This window comes from Leucoraja erinacea, chromosome 19 (assembly GCF_028641065.1).
Source record: "Leucoraja erinacea ecotype New England chromosome 19, Leri_hhj_1, whole genome shotgun sequence".
NCBI lineage: Eukaryota > Metazoa > Chordata > Chondrichthyes > Rajiformes > Rajidae > Leucoraja > Leucoraja erinaceus.
In genome coordinates, this window is record NC_073395.1 from 23,917 (window position 1) to 48,652 (window position 24,736).

General features: G+C 46.1%; 1 protein-coding gene across 5 annotated transcripts in view; it reads right to left on the bottom strand.

Annotated features, from left to right (window-relative positions):
• The window catches only part of LOC129706041 (RAS guanyl-releasing protein 2-like), a 49,205-nt gene that overhangs the window by 17,607 nt on the left and 6,862 nt on the right, over positions 1-24,736 (bottom strand). Inside the window, exons 1-2 of one of the 5 annotated variants that reach the window (XM_055649991.1) lie at positions 2,527-2,655; positions 919-1,069 (exon numbers count right to left, since the gene is read on the bottom strand). In XM_055649991.1, coding sequence (XP_055505966.1) covers positions 919-1,005 — 87 coding nt within the window. In that variant the 5' untranslated portion in view covers positions 1,006-1,069; positions 2,527-2,655. Of the gene's footprint in view, positions 1-918; positions 1,070-1,220; positions 1,227-1,253; positions 1,443-2,526; positions 2,656-24,736 lie in introns of those variants that run through there. The other 4 variants (XM_055649989.1, XM_055649993.1, XM_055649992.1 and 1 more) reach the window with 4 other exon arrangements.

Below are 24,736 nucleotides of genomic sequence, written 5' to 3' on the forward strand. Positions count from 1 at the left end.
GAGCCAGACAATATCTAGATGGTTGAAACAGGTCCTAAAAACCGCGGGGATTAACACGGATGTTTTTAAATCCCATTCAACCAGGGCAGCGTCCACGTCAGCGGCGGAACGGATGCAGGTTCCCATAGACCACATCCTTAGTACAGCGGGATGGTCAAGGGAGTCAACGTTCCAAAAATTCTACCACAAACCGCTGATGGAGAAGGACGTGTTTGCGGAGAAAATTTTAGAATCTGCAAACTTATAATTTAAAGCCCAGGGGAGCTATTTTTTGTTATTGTTAAATAACAATTAACAATTTTGTTTCAAAAAACTAACAAATTCGTTGGTCTTTAGATACCACTTCCTCCCTCGATGAACTTTCGGCAGTGAGTGATATAGCTGTTACACGGTTTGAAATCACAGACCTTTGAAGTCTTCACGTAGTCACTCACGTGACTCCGAAGTAAAATAGTGAGATTAAACGAGTACTTACCAGTGCGAAGTTTGATCTGTATTTTATGAGGAGTTACGATGAGGGATTACGTGCCCTCCGCTCCCACCCTCGTTGTATAGATCAAACTCGAGCTGATGTCTCATTAATCTTTACTATCTTTACTTCAATACTGTGTCTACCTGTGATTCCACACCGCTGCTTGGAAGTATGCCGCGCCTGCGCACTGGGTGGGTTCTTCACGTAATCCCTCATCGTAACTCCTCATAAAATACAGATCAAACTTCGCACTGGTAAGTACTCGTTTAATCTCACTATTAAACCCCAAACCAAGGACATTGGTTCAAATCCCAGTGCAGGTGTGGGGATATAAGGGGATATTGACTGACCTGCCTTATGTTTGTGGACCTGCCTGATGGCTAGCGGTGTTGGCCATGTCTAGCGTGGACGGGTTGAGGGACAGGGAGACAAAGAGAGATTCTCACCAGGATACGACAGAACGACTTGTACTCCAGATAAGTCAAATGTTCAGCCAACTCCAAGGGTCCCAGATGGTCACAGAAGAGAGACATTTTCCTCTTCTTCTGTGTCACATGGTTGCGTTGCGTCACCTGTCTCTTCCACTCGTAGGACGGCCTGCAACGGAGCAACAAGAAAAGGCATGCAGCAGACAATGGTGGTAACTCTGGACCACCACCCTGGGGAACTCCACACCGGGGAACTCCACACCGGGGACCTCCACACTGGGGACCTCCACACTGGGGACCTCCACACTGGGGACCTCCACACCTGTGAGATGCCCCCCCCCCGCCACACATACACCTGTGAGATGTCCACCAGTTGGCTGTGTCTCCGATGACCTTCACGACTGGCCGTGTCCTGCAGCTCCTTCTTAGGAAAGGAGTAGGGTGAACGGAGTGTTGAGTGAGGTGCACACTAGGGTGGGGAGTGTAGGGAAAGCGGGGGTGTCCCTTCATCAGTACACTCATCCCCAAATCACATTCCCTTTTATCCCTTCTGGTCCCATTACACCCGTCCCATTGTCCCACCCGGATACCCGTCCCATTGCACCCGCCCATTACACCCGGCCCATTGCACCCGCATTCCTCGCTCCTCGCTCCAACTTTACATTTCACACCTCTGGAATGTTTTGTCATCTTTTCACCTCTAGCCTTTGTCCTTTTCTACACCATCTGCCCATCATCCCTTCACCTGTATCCACCCATCACTTGCCAAGCTTTGCCCCATTTCCCTTTTCCAACCTTCTCCCACTACTCCAGTCTGAAGGCTTCCAAGCTGATGTCATCTGTCCATTTCCTCTACAGATGTTGCCTGACCCGCTGAATTCTGCCAGCACTGTTTATTTGTTCCATGGCATGGTTAAAGCCCAGAATAAATCCCTGTTAGGACGAAGGCCAAGACAATGAGGAAGTGGGGAGCCTAATGAAGGCAAGTGGATTTGGACAAGGGTAATGATCTCATGGGCCTGACCAAAGTGGCCGTTCCCCAGACAAAGCCTCAGATTGGACGAGTCGTCAGGTCACCGTTTCCTCAAGCACAAGTACACACCAGGCAAACTCCAGAGACAGAAGGCAGGGCCATCCAGTCAAGTGGTGACAGGAGAAGGTGATCACCCCCCCCCCATACATCCCCCTCACTGACCCCACCCTGGAAGGTGATCACTGGTATCATGCTGGCAGAGGGGAATCCAACACATTGGCATGTGGAACCAATATCTCACCCCCATACATCTCCCTCCCTGTCCCCACCTCCCCCCCTGACCAACAGCCCCAGGTACAGGCAGAAACTCACTACTAAATAGAGACACAAGTACATACCAGTGGTCCCTGTTAAACTCCTTCAAGTAGGCCCAGACCACAACTTTAGTGAATAAACCCTAATGAGGGGGAGGGGCAATATAATCTTTAAACTAAAGTGGGCCCCAAGCTGAGACAGGCCGAGCCCAATTAGAGAAAACTATTGTTAATCTTTCCCAAATCTTCATCCACACTGAAGCCCAAGTGAAGGTTCTAAACAGTTTGTACCAACTCCATAACCATATTCACATAGAACAAGTTATATACAAAACAAACCAATGTCACGTTAGTGATTTGAAGTCTGCTGACATCCTCCTTCTCACTGGACACCTAGAGAGGAAGAGATTCCAATTGAAATTAAATGTCATGAGACACAGGATCAGCCATTGAAAGGATTGTAGTGAACCCTACAGGGTAGCAGAAACATTGACTACTGTAATTCACTGGCACAGCAACATGCCAGCTTCATTGAAACCTGTGCACAAACAGAAACAGATAGAAGCATAAAGGCAGTTCAAATATCTGGAGAAACACACCATGACAACCCAGATACTACTTTAACCGACAAATAAATACTTTGAATTAAATGAGACATGCAAGTAAAGGAACAGCAGTGAAGTTTGGCCCAGTTTATGCAACATTTGGCAGAATGGGGAAAATAGTCTAACTGTGGCAGACTCTTCCAGCAACAGAGGACCCAGTCTTTGGAAATCCTGGGTGGAAACCAACACTAATTGATTTCCTTCACAAAAGAGCAGAGAAGAGAGGAAATGGATTCTGGCAACAAACACACTCAAACCAAATGTAGATTTAGACTAATTCCAAAACTACAGTAGGGTGAATGGCAGGATTGATCATTTGTAATGAGACTTCAAGTGTCATCAACATTAAACTACTTTCCCTGCAACAGCAGCCAACTAGGATTACTTTAACCAGGGAATGTAACCTGGTCCAAAACAAAGTGCTGGAGGTACTTGGCAGATCAGGCACCATCTACCCGACCACAAAGGGAATGGACAGATGATGTTGTTTCCTGTTGGGACCCATTCAGACGGATGGAGTCGGGCAGAGAAAGTGGGAAAGAGATGGGAGCAGGACAAAGCCCATTATTTGATTAGTGGATACAGGGGAGAGGGTGATGAGTTGTGACATTGGCTAGAGGTGACAAGGAGACAAAAGATGCAACAGATGAGAAGAGTGAAACGTAAAGCTGGAGGGAGGGATACGGGTGGAAGGGGATAGAGTGAAATATGAGACTGGTTTGGGAGGTGAGCATAGAGAGGGAAGGAGCAGAGTGACCAAGGTGTTGAGGGAAGTGTTCACCCCAGGGTGGGGGTGCAGGGAAAGAGGGGGTTCCATCACCAGGGTGGGTGGGTGGGTGGGTGGGGGGGGGGGGGGGGTATGGGGGGAGTGCAGGGAAATACATCACACACAGACTCCCTTCACCTGAAAGTCCTTCACAAGTACTCATAATAAACAAGATGTGATTAGGGTAGTTAACATTGACCATTTCACTCAAGTTGTTAACAACTAGTTCACATTAACTTTCCTCAACCAAGTACAATGTAGATCCACTTTAAATTCCTTGCTGTCTTCTTATTATTCAATTAGTCATCAACTGAAAACCAGTCTTCATAAAGTGAGTGCCCCAATTAAAACACAATTGGACAACTATCCAGGAGACAAATTCATTCTTGCCACTGCCTTCATGAAGTAAATAGAACCACACCCAGAAATCAGTCCGAGGCTCCCAACCCAAATCTCACCTGTCCATGTTCTCCACAGATGCTGCCTGACCCGCTGAGTTACTCCAGCACTCTGTGAAACGTCACCTATCGATGTTCTCCACAAATGCTGCCTAACCCGCTGAGTTACTCCAGCACTCTGTGAAACGTCACCTATCCATGTTCTCCACAGATGCTGCCCAACCCGCTGATTTATTCCAGCATTGTCTTTTTTTTGTAAACCTTGATTTTCATCCCAAACCGTCACTGGTTTCAGGGCTTTTACAATGGGTGCATTACGGGGAAAGGAAACAAGTCACACAGCAGTAAAGATCAATTTTGCAGTAAAGAGCAAAATTATATTTAATTTGTAGGCAGCAGCTCCCACTGTGCAGTGAATTCACAGAACGGGTCGTTCCAATTTGTGGTCAACACTCCCACCGTGTGGTGATCGGCTGCACTGCAGGCCTGGTCAGTTTGTGGGCAACACTCACACCATGTGGTGATCTGCTGCACTGCAGGCCCATCTGATACGTGGACAAAGTACTGGTTTGACTTGGCAATATCCTCGTAAATCTTGTCTGCACCCTTTCCCAGGGTCTCCAAACATTGGAGAGATTGGATCAGCTCTTTGGGGAATTTCATCCATCCTTACTCCAATCCACAGCAGACTTATTGTTCCAAGATGGGGTGTCAAATGGGATAGTCGAGGATGGAGTTAAAGGGAAAGGGTTTCTTAAATGTGTGAGCGTAGAGACAGAGGGGTGTAAAATGAGGGTAGAAGCAATAGGTAGCAAGGTGAAAAGTAAAAGTGGCAGGCAGACAAAACCAGGGCAAAAATCAAAAAGGGCCACTTTTCAACATAATTGTATAAGGGGTAAGAGTGTTGTAAAAACAAGCCTGAAGGCTTTGTGTCTCAATGCAAGGAGCATTCGTAATAAGGTGGATGAGTTGAATGTGCAGATAGCTATTAATGACTATGATATAGTTGGGATCACGGAGACATGGCTCCAGGGTGACCAAGGCTGGGAGCTGAACATTCAGGGATATTCAATATTCAGGAGGGATAGACAGAAGGGAAAGGAGGTGGGGTAGCGTTGCTCGTTAGAGAGCAGATTAACGCAATAGAAAGGAAGCACATTAGCTTGGAGGATGTGGAATCAATATGGGTAGAACTGCAAAACACTAAGGGGCAGAAAACACTAGTGGGAGTTGTGTACAGGCCACCTAACAGTAGTAGAGTTGGGGATGTCATCAAGCAGGAAATTAGAAATGTGTGCAACAAAGGTAAAACAGTTATAATGGGCGACTTCAATCTACATATAGATTGGGTGAATCAAATTGGTAAGGGTGCTGAGGAAGAGGATTTCTTGGAATGTATGCGGGATAGTTTTCTAAACCAACAGGTAGAGGAACCAACGAGAGAGCAGGCTATTCTAGATTGGGTATTGAGCAATGAGGAAGGGTTAGTTAGCAATCTTGTCGTGCATGGCCCCTTGGGCAAGAGTGACCATAATATGGTTGAGTTCTTCATTAGAATGGAGAGGGACATTGTTAATTCAGAAACAAGGGTCCTGAACTTAAAGAAAGGTAACTTTGAGGGTATGAGACGCAAATTGGCCAAGATAGACTGGCAATTGATTCTTAAAGGGTTGACAGTGGATATGCAATGGAAGGCATTTAAAGACTGTATGGATGAACTACAACAATTGTTCATCCTAGTTTGGCAAAACAATAAATCAGGGAAGGTAGTGCATCCGTGGATAACAAGGGAAATCAGGGATAGTATCAAAACAAAAGATGACGCATACAAATTAGCCAGAGAAAACAGCCTACCAGGGAACTGGGAGAAATTCAGAGACCAGCAGAGGAGGACAAAGGTCTTAATTAGGAAAGGGAAAATAGATGATGATGAAAGAAAACTGTCAGGGAACATAAAAACTGACTGCAAAAGTTTTTATAGATATGTGAAGAGAAAAAGATTAGTTAAAACAAATGTAGGTCCCTTGCAGTCAGAAACAGGTGAATTGATCAGGGGGAACAAAGACATGGCAGACCAATTGAATAACTACTTTGGTTCTGTCTTCACTAAGGAAGACATAAATAATCTGCCGGAAATAGCAGGGGACCATGGGTCAAAGGAGTAGGAGGAATTGAGTGAAATCCAGGTTAAAGTTAGGTAAATTGGTGTTGGGTAAATTGAATGGATTAAAGGGGAAAAATCCCCACAGCCAGATAGGCTGCATCCCAGAGTACTCAAGGAAGTAGCCTCAGAAATAGTGGATGCATTAGTGATAATTTTTCAAAACTCTTTAGATTCTAGAGTAGTTCCTGAGGATTGGAGGGTAGCTCATGTAACCCCACTTTTTAAAAGAGGGAGAGAGAAAACGGGGAGAAATCATGGCCGACGAATCTTATAGAATTTTTCGAGGATGTAACTAGTAGAGTGGATAAGGGAGAACCAGTGGATGCGTTATATCTGGACTTTCAGAAGGCTTTCGACAAGGTCCCACATAAGAGATTAGTATACAAACTTAAAGCACACGGTATTGGGGGTTCAGTATTGATGTGGATAGAGAACTAGCTGGCAGACAGGAAGCAAAGAGTAGGAGTAAACGGGTCCTTTTCACAATGGCAGGCAGTGACTAGTGGGGTACCGCAAGGCTCAGTTCTGGAACCCCAGCTATTTACAATATATTAATGATTTGGACGAGGGAATTGAATGCAACATCTCCAAGTTTGCGGATGACACTAAGCTGGGGGGCAGCGTTAGCTGCGAGGAGGATGCTAGGAGGCTGCAAGGTGACTTGGATAGGCTGGGTGAGTGGCCAAACGCATGGCAGATGCAGTATAATGTGGGTAAATGTGAGGTTACCCACTTTTGGTGGCAAAAACAGGAAAGTAGATTATTATCTGAATGGTGGCCGATTAGGAAAAGGGGAGATGCAACGAGACCTGGGTGTCATGGTACACCAGTCATTGAAAGTAGGCATGCAGGTGCAGCAGGCAGTGAAGAAAGCAAGGGTATGTTAGCATTCATAGCAAAAGGATTTGAGTATATGAGCAGGGAGGTTCTACTGCAGTTGGACAGGGTCTTGGTGAGACCACACCTGGAGTATTACGTACAGTTTTGGTCTCCTAATCTGAGAAAATACATTCTTGCCATGGGGGAGTGCAGAGAAGGTTCACCAGACCGATTCCTGGGATGTCAGGACTTTCATATGAAGAAAGACTGGATAGACTCGGCTTGTACTCGCTAGAATTTAGAAGATTGAGGGGGGATCTTATAGAAACGTACAAAATTCTTAAGGGGTTGGACAGGCTAGATGCAGGAAGATTGTTCCCGATGTTAGGGAAGTCCAGAACAAGGGGGTCACAGTTTAAGGATAAGAGGGAAATCTTTTAGGACCGAGATGAGAAAAACATTTTTCACACAGAGAGTGGTGAATCTCAGGAATTCTCTGCCACAGGAGGTAGTTGAGGCCAGTTCGTTGGCTATATTTAAGAGGGAGTTAGATGTGGCCCTTGTGGCTAAAGGGATCAGGGGGTATGGAAAGGTACAGGATACCGAGTTGGATGATCCACCTAGATCATATTGAATGGCGGTGCAGGCTCAAAGGGCCAAATGGCCTACTCCTGCACTTAATTTCTATGTTTCTAAGAATGCCCCTCAGGTCCCTTCAACCCCATATTCTACATTATCCCAGCACCTGTTTCAACTCCTTGTTCCACACTGTACATCAATCATTAACAATTATCACTGATCAACAGAGTGCTGGAGTAATTCAGCGGGTCAGGCAGCATTTGTGGAGGACATGGATATGTGACATTTCAGAGTGCCGGAGTAACTCAGCAGGGCAGACAGCATCTCTGGAGGAGAAGGATGGTTGATACTTTGGGTAAGAACCCTTCTGTTCAATCCCCAAATTCCTTGTTTGTCCAGAAATGCTGCCTGGCCCACTGAGTTACTCCAGCAATGTGTCTACCTTTTGTATAAACCAGCATCTACAGGTCTTTGCTTTTACATTTTACATCAGCCAGATTCAATTTCAGTTGTGACAAGTTTAGGGTATCATCGCTTTAGTAAAGATGCATCCTTTTATTCTGACACTGTGCCCTCTGGTTCGAGACTCTCCCATTAGTGGAAACACCCTTTTAGTTCTGAGATACAGCACAGAACCAGCACAATTCCAGTTGCACCAGAAAAAAAAATTATAATTAAAAATCCTGGACACTTCAAATGATAACAATTAAAAGGAAAAGTCAGCACAATTAGTCAAAGAAGCAAACACAATTCAGTAGAGAGCTGTAGTGTTCTCACCTACCTCATGCCCTCGAGGTGTAGATCCACATCAGACACAAGGGGAGTCTCCCTGTCTCCACCCCAAACTCTGCTGCCATCCATCCACAGCCCAGGACCACTGCTCCCATCCATCCACAGCCCAGGACAACTGCACTCAGACACTCCCACAATTCCCCTTTTATACACAGCAGCTGACAATTTCCTAATCAGCTCCAATCAAGCTAATTACCATATTAACCCTTTGCCCACCAGTGGCCAATCAATGTTTATTGCACACATCATGATATCCACCTGGGGCAGTAGTTGTCTGCAGGACAATAATTGCTCTCTGTTGACTCATTGCTCTTTGCACAATCTGGCTGCTTGCATTTCCTTAAGTCAGAAAAGACCATAACACACAGAATCAGAATTAGGCCATTCGGCCCATCGAGTCCACCATTCATTCATGGCTGATCTATCTATCCCTCCTAACCCCATTAACATAGAAACATAGAAAGTAGGTGCAGGAGTATGCCATTCGGCCCTTCCAGCCTGCACCGCCATCCAATATGATCATGGCAGATCATCCAACTCAGTATCCTGTACCTGCCTTCCCTCCATACCCCCTGATCCCTTTAGCCACAAGGGCCACATCTAACTCCCTCTTAAATATAGCCAATGAACTGGCCTCAACTACCTTCTGTGGCAGAGATTCACCACTCTCTGTGTGAAAAATGGTTTCCTCATCTCGGTCCTAAAAGATTTCCCTCTTATCCTTAAACTGTGTCCCCTTGTTCTGGACTTCCCCAACATTGGGAACAATCTTCCTGCATCTGGCCTGTCCGACCCCTTAAGAATTTTGTAAGTTACTATAAGATCGCCCCCTCAATCTTCTAAATTTCTTAATTCTAGTGAGTACAAACCGAGTCTATCCAGTCTTTCTTCATATGAAATTCCTGACATCCCAGGAATCAGTCTGGTGAACCTTCTCTGTACTCCCTCTATGGCAAGAATGTCTTTCCTCAGATTAGGAGACCAAAACTGTACGCAATACTCCAGATGTGGTCTCACCAATACCCTGTACAATTGCAGTAGAACCTCCCTGCTCCTATACTCAAATCCTTGTGCTATTCTCCTGCCTTCTCCCCATAATCCCTGACACCTGCACTAATCAACAATCTATCTATCTCTGCCTGAAATATATCCACTGACTTGTGGCCTCCACCGACGTCTGTGGCAAAGAACCCACAGATTCACCACCCTCTGGCTAAAGAAATTCCTCCTCATCTCCTTCCTAAAGGAATGTCCTTTAATTCTGAGGTTGTGCCTTCTGGTCCTAGATGCTCCCACTAATGGAAACAACCTTTTAGTTTTGAGATACAGAGCAGAAACAGGCCCTTCGGCCCACCGTGTCTGTACCAACCAGCGATCACCCCATACACTAATAATAATATAATAATAAGTTTATTTATATAGCACATTTACAGTCAATTTTCATTGACCCCAAAGTGCTTTACATAATTTAAAAATCAGTTCCATACAAAGCATAAAGATGGGTTAACAAAATAATAAAATGCATAAACAGGACACAACATGTAACATAAACATCCACCACAGCATTCATCACTGTGGTGGAAGGCACAAAAAGTTTTGGCCGTCCTCCTCCATTCCCCCCCCTCCCCTCCCTGGGACAAGACCAGAGTCCAGAGTCCAGTCCAGGATTGGTCTTTCCTCACCGGAGACCGCGGCTTCAAGATTGTGTAGCCCGCAGGCCGGCGGTTGAGATTTAAAGTCCCCGCCGCAGCCAGAAGCACCGTAGACTGCAGTTTACTAGTTTAAAAATACAGCACAGAAACAGGCCCTTCGGCCCACCGAGTCCGTACCGACCAGCTATCACCCCATACACTAGTTAAGTTTAGAGATACAGCACGGAAAGAGGCCCTTCGGCCCATCGAGTCCGTTCCGACCAGCGATCACCCCGTACACTAACACTATCCCACACACTAGGGACAGTTTCACAATGACTGAATTACAAAAGGCAATTAACCTACAAACCCCCACGTCTTTGGAATGTGGGAGGAAACCGGAGTGCTCGGTGAAAACTCACGCAGGTCATGGGGAGAACGTGCAAACTCTGCAGAGAGAGCACCCGTAATCAGGATGGAACCCGGGTCTCTGGCACTGTGAGGCAGCAACTCTACCGCTGCACCACTGTACCGACCCATTTTTTGTTACTTTTCTATCCATGATTCCATTTTTTATTCCACACCAGCTCGCTGGTTCACAAATTGTCCACAATGAGAATGTCAACCTGAGGGGAAACTTTTCCACACAGAGGGTGGTGGGTGTATGGAACGAGCTGTTGGAGGAGGTAGTTGAGGCTGGGACTATCACAACACTTGGACAAGTGCATGGATAGGACAGGTTTGGAGGGATATGGGTCAAATGCATGCAGGTGGGACGTGTAGATGGGGCATGTTGGCCAGTGTGGGCAGGTTGGGCTGAAGGGCCTGTTTCCGCGACTCTGGGACTAGTATAGATGGGGCATCTTGGCCGGTGTGGGCAAGGTGGGCTGAAGGATCTGTTTCCGTGACTGGAGTAACTCTGTGGTATTATGCAATAATAGTGTAAGGCTGGGCAGACAGGCACTAGGACCCAGTGTGACAGAAGCCAGGCTCCAGTAACCGGATGTGACTGGAACCCTGGGGTGTGGCAGTTAGGGAGTTGCCCAGCGGCTGCTGTACAGAGTTGCTAAATAAAGATATACTCTGTTTACGTCGTGGTACGAGCCTTATTACAAGCATAACCCGACAACCCAGCGGGTCAGGCAGCATCTGTGGAGAACATGGATAGGTGACATTTCACAGAGTGCTGGAGTAACTCAGTGGGTCAGGCAGCATCTGTAGAGGAAAAGGATGCATGATATTTTGGGCAAGAACCCTTTTTTCCCCCCAACCCAAAACCCCTTGTTTGTCCAGAGATGTTGCCTGACCCACTGAGTTACTCCAGCAATGTGTCCATTGTTGGTATAAACCTGCATCTACAGGTATTTGTTTCTACATTTTACATCAGCCAGATTCAATTACAGTTGTGATAAGGTTAGGGTATCATCATTTTAGTAAAGATACATCCTTTTATTTCTGACACTGTGCCCTCTGGTCCAAGACTATCACACTAGTGGAAACATCCTTTTAGTTCGGAGATATAGCACAGAAACAGCACAATCTACACTAGTCACAGTCACGGAGACAGGCCCTTCAGCCCACCTTGCCCACACCGGCCAACATGCCCCATCTACACTAGTCCCAGATTCACGGAAACAGGCCCTTCAGCCCAACTTGCCCACACAGGCCAACATGCCCCATTTACACTAGTCCCACCTGCCCGCGCTTGCACCATATCCCTCCAAACCTGTCCTATCCATGTACTTGTCCAAGTGTTGTGATAGTCCCAGCCTCAACTACTTCCTCCAGCAGCTCGTTCCATACACCCACCACCCTCTGTGTGGAAAGGTTTCCCCTCAGGTTGACATTCTCAATGTGAACAATTTGTGAACCAGCGAGCTGGTGTGGAATAAAAAATAGAATCATGGATACAAAAATAACAAAGAATGGGTCGGCCTTGTGGTGCAGCGGTAGAGTTGCTGCCTCACAGCGCCAGAGACCCGGGTTCCATCCTGACTACGGTTGCTGTCTGAACAGAGTTTGCACGTTCTCCCTGTGACCTGCATGTGTTTTCTCCAGGCGCCCCGGTTTCCTCTCACATTCCAAAGACGTGTGGGTTTGTAGGTTAATTACTTTGGTAATTTGGTAATCGTAAAACTGTCCCTAGTGTGTGGGATAGTGTTAGTGTACGGGGTGGACCCGGTGGGCCGAAGGGGCTGTTTCCGCGCTGTATCTCTAAACTAAACTAAAAGGATGTTTCCATTAGTGGGAGAGTCGAGGACCAGAGGGCACAGCCTCATAATTAAAGGACTTTCCTTCAGGAAGGAGATGACGAGGAATTTCTTTAGCCAGAGAGTGGTGAATCTGTGGGATTCATTGCCACAGACGGCGGTGGAGGCCAAGTCAGTGGATATAATTAAGGCAGAGATAGATAGATTGTTGATTAGTATGGGTGTCAGGGGTTATGGAGAGAAGGCTGGAGAATGGGGTTAGGTGGGAGAGACAGATCAGCCATGAATGAATGGTGGAGTAGACTCGATGGGCCGAATGGTCTAATTCTGACTGTGTGTTATGGTCTTCTCTGACTTAAGGAAATGCAAGCAGCCACTTTGTGCAAAGAGCAATGAGTCAACAGAGAGCAATTATTGTCCCGCAGACAACTACTGCCCCATTTGGATATCATGATGTGTGCAATAATCATTGATTGGCCACTGGTGGGCGAAGGGTTAATGTGGTAATTGGCTTGATTAGGAAATTGTCAGCTGCTGTGTATAAAAGGGGGAGTTATGGGCTGTGCATGGGAGCAGTGGTCCTGGGCTGTGCATGGGAGCAGTGGTCCTGGGCTGCGGATGGGAGCAGTGGTCCTGGGCTGCGGATGCATGGCTCAGCAGTGGTCCTGGGCTGCGGATGGATGGGAGCAGTGGTCCTGGGCTAGTGCTGGATGGATGGGAGCAGTGGTCCTGGGCTGCGGATGGATGCAGAGCTCAGGGCAGAGATAGGGAGTCTCTCCTTGTGTCTGATGTGGATCTACATCTCCAGGGCATGAGGTAGGTGAGAACACTACAGCTTTCTCCTGAATTGTGTTTGCATCTTTGATTAATTGTGCTGACTTTTCCTTTCAATTGCGTCATTTGAAGTGTCCAGGGTTTTTCATGATTATTTTTCCTGGTGCAACTGGAATTGTGCTGTTACTGCGCTGTATCTCTGGACTTAAAGGGTGTTTCCACTAGTGGGAATGGCTTGAATCGGAGGGCACAGTGTCAGAAATAAAAGGTTGTATCTTTACTAAATTGATGATACCCTAACCTTATCACAACTGAAATTGAATCTGGCTGATGTAAAATGTAGAAACAAAGACCTGTAGATGCTGGTTTATACCAAAGATAGACACATTGCTGGAGTAACTCAGTGGGTTGGGCAGCATCTCTGGACAAACAACAGATTTTGAGATGGAACAGAAGGGTTCTTACCAAAAATATCACCCATCCTTCTCCTCCAGAGATGCTGCCTGACCCAGTGAGTTACTCCAGCAATTTGTCTTTCTGTGGTACAATATTGATCAGTGATAATTGTTAATGATTGAAGCACAATGTGGAGCTGGAACTGATGCAGGGTTAATGTAGAATATTGAGCTGAAGGGACCTGAGGGGCTTTCTTACTGTGAACCCAGTGATTTGGAACAATTAGTTTGCTATGGATTTGAGTAAGGATGTGTAAAATTCCCCAAAGAGCAGATCTTATATCTGTCTCCAATGTTTGGAGACCCTTTGGAAGTGTGCAGATGAGATTTATGAGGATATTGCCACGAGTTGTTGTTGCTGCCAAGTCAAACCAGTACTTTGTCCACAATTTAGAAGGATGAGGGGGATCTTGTAGAAACTTATGAAAGGACTGGACAAGCTAGATTCAGGAAAAATGGTCCCAATTTTGGAGGAGTCCAGAACCAGGGGCCATAGTCTTAGAATAAAGGGGGGGCATTTAAGATTGAGGTGAGTAAAAAACTTTTTCACCCAGAGATTTTGGAATTCCCTGCCACAGAGGGCAGTGGAGGCCAAATCACTGGATGGATTTAAGAGAGAGTTGGATAGAGCTCTAGGGGCTAGTGGAGTCAAGGGATATGGGGGAAGGCAGGCACGGGTTAATGATTGGAGACCATCAACCATGTTCACAATGAATGGCTGTACTGGCTCGAAGGGCCGAATGGCCTGCTCCTGCATGGTATTGGGGGTTCAGTATTGATGTGGATAGAGAACTTGCTGGCAAAGAGTAGGAGTAAACGGGTCCTTTTCACAATGGCAGGCAGTGACTAGTGGGGTTCCTCAAGGTTCAGTGCTGGGACCCCAGCTATTTACAATATATATTTATGATCTGGATGAGGGAATTGAAGGCAACATCTCCAAGTTTGCGGATGACACAAAGCTGGTGGGGCAGTGTTAGATGTGAGGAGGATGCTAGGAGACTGCAAGGTGACTTGGTTAGGCTGGGTGAGTGGGCAAATGCATGGCAGATGCAGTATAATGTGGATAAATGTGAGGTTATCCACTTTGGTGGCTAAAACAGGAAAGCAGACTATTATCTAAATGGTGGCCGATTAGGAAAAGAGGAGATGCAACGAGACCTGGGTGTCATGGTACACCTGTCATTGAAAGTAGGCATGCAGGTGCAGCAGGCAGTGAAGAAAGCGAATGGTATGTTAGCTTTCATAGCAAAAGGATTTGAGTATAGGAGCAGGGAGGTTCTACTGCAGTTGTACAGGGTCTTGGTGAGACCACACCTGGAGTGTTGCGTACAGTTTTGGTCTCCAAATCTGAGGAAGGACAAGAGAAGGTTCACCAGACTGATTCCTGGGATGTCAGGACTTTCATATGAAGAAAGACTGGATAGACTCGGCTTATACTCGCTAGAATTTAGGAGAATAAGGGGGGATCTTGTAGAAACTTGCAAAATTCTTAAGGGGTTGGACAGGCTAGATGCACGAAGATTGTTCCTGATGTTGGTGAAGTCCAGGACAAGGGGTCACAGCTTAAGGATAAGGGGGAAATCCTTTAAGATCGATTTGAGAAAAACATTTTTCACAGAGAGTGGTGAATCTCTGGAACTCTCTGCCACAGAGGGTAGTTGAGGCCAGTTCATTGGCTATATTTAAGAGGGAGTTAGATGTGGCCCTTGTGGCTAAAGGGATCAGGGGATATGGAGAGAAGGCAGGTACGGGATACTGAGTTGGATGATCAGCCATGATCATATTGAATGGCCTACTCCTGCATCTATTTTCTATGTATCTACAGTGGCTTGCAAAAGTATTCATACCCCTTGAACTTTTCCACATTGTCACGTTACAACCACAAATGTAAATGTATTTTATGTGATAGACCAACACAAAGTGGTGCATAATTGTGAAGTGGAAGGAAAATGATACATGGTTTTCAATTTTTTTTACAAATAAAAAAACTGAAAAGTGTGGTGTGCAAAAGTATTCAGCCCCGTTTACTGATACCCCTAAATAAAATCCAGTGCAACCAATTGCCTTCAGAAGTCACCTAATTAGTAAATAGAGTCCACTTGTGTGTAATCTAATCTCAGTATAAAATACAGCTGTTCTGTGAAGGCCTCAGAGGTTTGTTAGAGAACATTAGTGAACAAAGGAACACACCAGACAGGTCAGGGATAAAGTTGTGGAGACGTTTAAAGCAGGGTTAGGTTATAAAAAAATATCCCAAGCTTTGAACATCTCACTGAGCACTGTTCAATCCATCATCCAAAAATGGAAAGAGTATGGCACAACTGCAAACCTAACAAGACATGGCCGTCCACCTAAACTGACAGGCCGGGCAAGGAAAGCATTGATCAGAGAAGCAGCCAAGAGGCCCATGGTAACTCTGGAGGAGCAGCAGAGATCCACAGCTCGGGTGGGAGAATCTGTCCACAGGACAACTATTAGTTGTGCACTCCACAAATCGGGCCTTTATGGAAGAGTGGCAAGAAGAAAGCCATTGTTGGGGAGAAAAAAAAAAAGCCATAAGAAGTCCCGTTTGCAGTTTGCCACAAGCCATGTGGGGGACACAGCAAACATGTGGAGGAAGGTGCTCTGGTCAGATGAGACCCAAATTGAAGTTTTTGGCCTAAATGCAAAGCGCTATGTGTGGCGGAAAACTAACACTGCACATCACCCTGAACACACCTTCCCCACTGTGAAACATGGTGGTGGCAGCATCATGCTGTGGGGATGCCTTTCTTCAGCAGGGACAGGGAAGCTGGTCAGAGTTGATGTGAAGATGGATGGAGCCATATACAGGGCAATCTTGGAAGAAAACCTGTTAAGAGTCTGCAAAAGACTTGAGACTGGGGCGGAGGTTCACCTTCCTGCAGGACAACGACCCTAAACATACAGCCAGAGCTACAATGGAATGGTTTAGATCAAAGCATATTCATGGCCCAGTCAAAGTCCAGACCTAAATCCAATTGAGAATCTCTGGCAAGACTTGAAAATTGCTGTTCACAGACGCTCTCCATCCAATCTGACTGAGCTTGAGCTATTTTGCAAAGAAGAATGGGCAAAAATTTCAGTCGCTAGATGTGCAAAGCTGGTAGAGACATACCCCAAAAGACTTGCAGCTGTAATTGCAGCGAAAGGTGGTTCTACAAAGTATTGACTCAGGGGGGCTGAATACTTTTGCCCGCCACACTTTTCAGTTTTTATTTGTAAAAAAAATGTGAAAACCATGTATCATTATCTTTCCACTTCACAATTATGCACCACTTTGCGTTGGTCTATCACATAAAATCCCAATAAAATACACTTGTGTTTGGGGTTGTAACGTGACAAAATGTGGAAAGGTTCAAGGGGTATGAGAACTTTTACAGGCCACTATTTTCTATGTTTCTATCAGATGGGCCTGCAGTGCGGCGGATCACCACACGGTGGGAGTGTTGTCCACAAATTGGAGGGACTTGTTATATGAATTTTCAAGAAGGAACTGCACCCCATTCCCCCACTCGGAACAAGGGCAGAGTCCCCTAGTCCTCACCTTCAACCCCACTAGCCGCCACATACAACAAATAGTCCTCTGTCATTTTTGCCACCTCCAATGTGACCCCAGCACTCGCCACATCTTCCCTTCTTCTTCCCCCCCCCCCCCCCCCCCCCCCCCCCCGTCTACTTTCCGTTAAGACGGCTCCCTCCATAACTCCCTGGTCAATTCTTCTCTTCCCACCCGCACCACTTTCCCTTGCAACCATATAACAATTACAGCACAGAAACCGGCTATCTCGGCCCTTCTAGTCCGTGCCGAACACTTACTCTCACCTAGTCCCATCTACCTGCACTCAGACTACAGGTATAACCCTCCATTCCTTTCCCATTTTATTTTTAAATGATTAAATCTAACCTGCCTCCACCACTTCCACTGGAAGCTCATTCCACACAGCTACCAATCTCGGAGTAAAGAAGTTCCCCCTAGTGTTACCCCTAAACTTTTGTCCCTTAATTCTCAAATCATGTCCTCTTGTTTGAATCTTCCCTACTCTCGATGGAAAAAGCTTATCCACGTCAACTCTGTCTATCCCTCTCGTAATCTTAAATACCTCTATCAAGACCCCCTTAACCTTCCGTGCTCCAAAGAATAAAGACTTATCTTGTTCAACCTTTCTCTGTAACTTAGTTGCTGAAACCCAGGCAACATTCTAGTAAATCTCCTCTGTACTCTATTTTGTTGACATCTGTCCTATAATTTGGCAACCAGAATTGTACACCATATTCCAGAATTGGCCTCACCAATGCCTTGTACAATTTTAACATTACATCCCAACTTCTATACTCAATGCTCTGATTTATAAAGGCCAGCACATCAAAAGCTTTCTTTACCACCCTATCTACATGGGATTCCACCTTCAGGGAACTATGCACAATTATTCCTTGATCACTCTGTTCTACTGCATTCCTCAATTCGCTACCATTAACCATGTATGTCCTATTTTGATTTGTCCTACCAAGATGTAGCACCTCACACTTATCAGCATTAAACTCCATCAGCCATCTTTCAGCCCACTCTTCCAAATGGCCTAAATCTCTCTGTAGACTTTGAAAATCTACTTCATTATCCACAACACCACCTATCTTAGTATCATCTGCATACTTACTAATCCAATTTACCACACCATCATCCAGATCATTGATGTATATGACAAACAACAGTGGACCCAACACAGATCCCTGAAGCACCCCACTAGTCACCGGCCTCCAATTTGATAAACAGCCATCCACCATTACCGTCTGGCATCTCCCATTCAGCCACTGTTGAATCCATCTTGCTACTCCACTATTAATACCCAAGAATTGAACCTTCTTAACCAACCTTCCATGAGGAACCTTGTCAAAGGCCTTACTGAAGTCCATATAGACAACATCCACCGCTTTACCCTCATCAATTTCCCTAGTAACCTCTTCAAAAAATTCAAGAAGGTTAGTCAAACATGACCTTCCAGGCACAAATCCATGCTGACTGTTCCTAATCAGACCCTGTTTATCCAGATGCTTATATATATTATCTCTAAGTATCCTTTCCATTAATTTGCCCACCACTGACGTCAAACTAACCGGTCTCTAATTGCCAGGTTTACTCTTAGAACCCTTTGTAAACAATGGAACAACATGTGCAGTACGCCAATCCTCCATCACTATTCCCATGTCTAATGACATTTGAAATATTTCTGTCATAGCCCCTGCTATTTCTACACTAATTTCCCTCGATGTCCTTGGGAATATCCTGTCAGGACCTGGAGACTTAACCACTTTTATATTTTTCAAAAGTGTCGGTACTTCCTCTTCTTTGATCCTCATAGTTTCCATAGCTACTCTACTTGTTTCCCTTACCTCCCATAATTCAATATCCTTCTCCTTGGTGAATACCGAAGAAAATAAATTGTTCAATATCTCCCCCATCTCTTTTGGCTCTGCAAATAGCTGTCCACTCTGACTCTCTAATGGACCAATTTTATCCTTTGTTATCCTTTTGCTATTAATATAGCTGTAAAAACCCTTTGGATTTACTTTTACCTTACTTGCCAAAGCAAACTCATGTCTTTTAGTTTTTCTAATTTCTTTCTTAAGATTCTTTTTACATTCCTTATACTCCTCAAACACCTCATTTACTTCATGCTGCCTATAATTATTGTAGATCTCTTGCTTTTTCCGAACCGTGTCCAATTTCCCTTGAGAACCAGGGCTCTTTCCAATTTTTACTGTCCTTTCAACCAAACGGGGACATAAAGATTCTGTACTCTTAAAATTTCACCTTTAAATGTCCTCCATTTCTCTTCTACATCCTTCCCATAAAACAAAATGTCCCCTCCTTTTAAATCCTTTCACATCTCCTCAAAGTTAGCCTTTCTCCAATCAAAAATCGCAACCCTAGGTCCAGTTCTGACCGTCTCCATGATTATATTGACACTAATGGCATTGTGATCACTGGACCCAAAGTGCTCCCCAACACATACCTCTGCTACCTGTCCCGTCTCATTTCCTAACAGGAGGTCCAGCACTGCCCCTCCTCTATTAGGTAGCTCTATGTATTGCTGCAAAAAACTATCCTGCACACATTTTACAAACTCCAAACCATCCAGCCCTTTTACAGCATGTGTTCCCCAGTCTATGTGTGGAAAATTGAAACCTCCCACAATCACTACCTTGTGCTTACTACAGGTACTAATATCTGCTATCTCCTTGCATATTTATTGACATTGTTATATGGTTATATTTGCTCTTCCAATTCTTGCTCCCATTAGGTGGTCTATAGTACACCCCTATAAGTGTTGCTACACCTTTCCTATTTCTCAGTTCCAGCCAAATAGCCTCCCTAGATGAGCCCTCTAATCTATCCTGCCAAAGCACTGCTGTAGTATCTTCCCTGACAAGCAATGCAACACCTCCACCTCTTGCCCCTCCAATTCTATCACACCTGAAGCAACAAAATCCTGGAATATTTAGTTTCCCATTACAGCCATCCTGCAACCATGTTTCACTAATCGCCACAACATCATACTTCCAGATGTCAATCCAGGCTCTAAACTCATCCACCTTTCTTACAATGCTCCTAGCATTAAAATATGCATATTTATGAAACTCAACCCATCTTATTCTCTGTTTATTATATTTTTCTTATTTCTCCCCTACAGGTTGGGTCTGAGTGCTTCCCTTCTCTGCCTCCTGCCTCACACTTACTAGCTTTCTCTATTTGAGTCGTCCCCCCCCCCCCCCAACCATTTTAGTTTAAAGTCTCCCCAGTAGCCTTAGCAAATCTCCCCACCAGGATATTGGTTCCCCTCGGGTTCAAGTGCAACCCATCCTTTTTGTACAGGTCACACCTTCCCCAAAAGAGGTCCAATTGATCCAGAAACTTGAATGCCTGCCCTCTGCACCAGTCCCTCAGCCACTCATTTATCCTCCACTTCACTCCATTCCTACTCCCACTGTCGCGTGGCACAGGCAGTAATCCTGAGATTATTGCACAGGCAGTAACCGCAAGAGATGCTACAAGTGTCGCTTTATCTCTCGCCCCCACCTCGACTCCATTCAAGGACCCAAGCAGTCGTTCCAGGTGCGACAGAGGTTCACCTGCACCTCCTCCAACCTCATCTATTGCATCCGCTGCTCTAGATGTCAGATGATCTACATCGGTGAGACCAAGTGTAGGCTTGGCGATTGTTTCGACGAACACCTTCGCTCAGTCTGCATTAACCAACCTGATCTCCCTGTGGCTCAGCACTTCAACTCCCCCATCCTAATCCGAATCCAACCTTTCAATCCTGGGCCTCCTCCATTGCCAGAGTGAGCACCTCCGGAAACTGGAGGAGCAACACCTTGTATTCCGCTTGGGCAGTCTGCACCCTAGCGGCATGAACATGAACATTTCCATTAGCCCTTGCTGTCTCCTCCCCTTCTCATCTCTCCCTCAGCCCTCTGGCTCCTCCTCTTCCTTTCTTCTTCCTGCCCCCCCCCACATCAGTCTGAAGAAAGGTTTCAGCACGAAACGTTACTGTAAATAAGTCATTACACACGTGTAACTTTACAATGGTCTTTAATGAGAACACGGGGTTAAACAATACATGAGTAGTCACTGATCCCAGTCTGCTACTGTACTGTGCAGAGGGAGAAGGCGTTATTATAAATGATAACCAAGGCGGGGTTAGTAGTACTGAGGTAGCTATATTATTGGTTGCATGCATAAACCATCTACATCCTTCCCCTTAGAAAATCAACCATGGCGGAGAACCATGGCAACGAAATGAAACAAAATCACCATAACAAACAGGTGGCTTACTAGCACGGCCCGAACGTGTACTTCTTCCCCCCCCCCCCCCCCCCCCCTTCACCGGAAAGGCCAGAGGAGGCGGGAGGACCCGGAGGCAGCAAGACTGCGGGGGAGGCCGAGAGCGGCAGAGGGGACGGACATGCAGGAGGGGTGAAACCGCGGATGGCACTGGGTGTCCCATGCGGAGGAGAACGAAACGCGCGAGGGGTTTGAGGCATGCAGGGTCCGGGAATGGCAGCGGCGGCTGGAACAGCAGCGGCGGAGCATAGGGTCCCGCAGGCAGTGGGCTCGGCTCATTCACGGCGAGCAGGTGCTGACGGCTCCTGTGGTAAACAGTCCCTTCAAAGTCAACCAGGTAAGAGCGAGGCGAATTGGCCGGACCGGAATGGCCACTGGTGGTCTGTAGACGAACGGTCTGCCCCGGCCGTAGAGGCTCAAGTGGTTTGCACGATCTGTCGTGGGACCGCCTCTGGATGTCGTGTTTCTCCTGTATGCGCGTCTGGATGGAGGCTCCAGCACGAGAGGCAGTAGCTTCTGTTGAGCAATTGGGATCGGTGGTCTGGTCATTCTGGGCATCAGCCGCTGGGCAGGGGACCCCATGGCCGGGTCTCTGGAAATGTTACGGAGGTTCAGGAGGTCGAGGTAAAAATCGGAGTTCGCCAGGCGCGCTTGCTCCATTAGAAGTTTGGCACTCCTGACCTGGCAACCCGCTCCGCAAGACCATTACTCTGCGGGTACTCGGGGCTGCTGGTGAAGTGGAGAAGGTCTTGAACTCATGGCTGGTAAACTGCCTGCCGTTGTCGGTCTGCAGATGGACCGGCGAACCAAAAGTGGAGAAGTGTCTTCTCAGCTTGTGGATGACCATCTCAGACGTTAGGGAGGTCAGAAGGTCCACCTCGAACCAGTTCAAGTACGAGTCAGCCAGGACAAGATAGTGCTTGCCACGCCACTCGAAGATGTCGGCAGCCAATGAGGTCCAGGCCAGGGTTGGCGTGGTTTGTAGCAAGAGGGGCTGCCTTTGCTGGTGGGGGGCAAGGATGTTGCAGGTGGAGCAGGATGAGATGCGGTCCCGGATGTACTTGGCCCTACCGGGCCAGTAGAATTGGCACTGTGTGGGCGATCGTGGCATCAACGCCCAGGTGCCTGCTGTGGGCCACGCTGTAGTACTGGTCATACAGGGAGGAGGGGACGTTGACCTTGTGTCCCTTAACAATAACGCCGTCTTGGATGACCAGTTCATCATGGACCAGGAAAAAAGGCTGTGTCTCTGTCTGTGTGCTGGCTCGTTTGCTTGTCCAGCCCCGCTTGATCACCAAGGAAAGTTGCTGCAGGGCGGGGTCGGTAGTGGTGTGCTCGGCTAGGCACTGAAGCTGCTTGGTGGGACAAAGTCAACACCGAGCACTAGGACGTCTTCCCGTTCATAGGGGTGGCAGTCGCAGGAGGCCTGGCGGGAGCGAGAGAGTCAGCAACGTGCATCTCAGTGCCTTTTTTATAGACTAGCTTGTAGTCAAAACGCTGGAGCTGTAACATCGTGCGCTGCAGCCTGGCAGGTGCAACGTGGAATGGCTTGTTCAAAATGGTCACCAGTGGCTAGTGGTCGGTCTCGACAGTAAAACAGTTCCAGAAAATGAAGTCTGAAGAAGGGTTTCGGCCCGAAACGTTGCCTATTTCCTTCGCTCCATAAATGCTGCTGCACCCGCTGAGTTTCTCCAGCTTTTTTGTGTAACCTTCGATTCTCCAGCATCTGCAGTTCCCTCTTAAACACTAGTTTGACTCTGTTCAAGAAAGAACTGCAAATGATGGAAGATTGAAGGTAGACAAAAATGCTGGAGAAACTCAGCGGGTGAGGCAGCATCTATGGAGTGAAGGAAATAGGCAACATTTCGGGTTAAGACCCTTCAGAAAGGACGAGGAGGAGACATAGAAACATAGAAATTAGGTGCAGGAGTAGGCCATTCGGCCCTTCGAGCCTGCACCGCCATTCAATATGATCATGGCTGATCATCCAACTCAGTATCCTGTACCTGCCTTCTCTCCATACCCCCTGATCCCCTTTAGCCACAAGGGCCACATCTAACTCCCTCTTAAATATAGCCAATGAACTGGCCTCAACTACCCTCTGTGGCAGAGACGGTGGGCTGAGGGAGAGCTGGGAAGGGGAGGAGGAAGTAAGGGCTACCTGAAATTAGAGGTTAATGATCATACGGCTGGGGTGCAAACTGCCCAAACCTTATTTCAGATTGGGTATTTTTTTAATTGGTTGGTTTCATAAAGCATGGTTTCGGTATATTACAACATGTCCCAAATTACGTTTAAACTATTCAATAAAGGGAAGATTAAATTATGAAGTGTCATCACCTGTATATTTGACTAAACATCTACAGACCAGAACTGTTGTAATGTGATTTTCTGAATATTTCATCACAGGTAATTCTAAACGTCTGACAATATAAACTATGTGCAGAACAGAACTGCAGATGCTGGTTTAAACCAAAGGTAGACACAAAGCTGTAGTAACCCAGCGTGACAGGCAGCATCTCTGGAGAGAAGGAATGGGTGACGTTTTGATTCGAGACTTCTTCAGACAATTTAAACTATTTCTTTCATGTCAGAAAACTTATTTCCTGTTGGAGTGAACTAGTTCGTCAGCATGTCTGATTTTAATTGGACCATTCATTTCTTTGTTTGGGTCATGAATTTTGCATGTGTTTGTGATTCTACATATTAAGGTCATATGGGGTCCTTCCCTTCAATTCAATGCACAATTTGTGGGAAATTATGAAGCGGTTAAAGCAGCAGAACTGAGAAATCCATGCCCAATAAAGTCTGCATGTAATATTGTTCACTGAAGGAGATGTGCTGAGCTTGGGTAAACCCAAGGTCCTAATGGGGACTCTTCCAATGCTTTAATAGTAACCAAATTACTGTCTGAAAATAGTGTGGTTATGTGAAAATGAGTGCCTGATTTTTTTTTATTTTTTTTTTTTTTTTATTTTATTTTTTTTCTCTCCTTCTCAATGAACATACTCTTATTTTACCACATAGTAAAATGCTTTTTTGCATAAAAACAGACAGGTTTAATTATAAGTTTAGCGTTATTATTGACATCATGTACTAGGAACAGAGCAGATATACTATACATAAATACATCCGTCAAACTGGTATAATAGGTAGAGCAAAAGGGAAGATACAGAGTGCAGAATATAGTTCTCTGCACTTTAGCTACCAGTTCCATAGACAAAGTCCAATGTTCACAATAGGGTAGAAGATAATTGGAGTATCCTGGCTTGAGGATGACCATTTAGAAGCCTGTGGGGAAGAAGCTGTTCCTGAGTCTAGCTTTCAAGCTTCCAAACCTTCTGCCAAACGGGAGCAGGGAGAAGAAGGAATGACCAGGATGTCACCAAGTCTTTGACTATGTTGGCAGCTTTTCAGAGGTAGTGTGAAATGTAGATGGATTCAATGGTGGGTGGCCTGGCCCGTGTGATTGACTGAGCTACATCCACAACT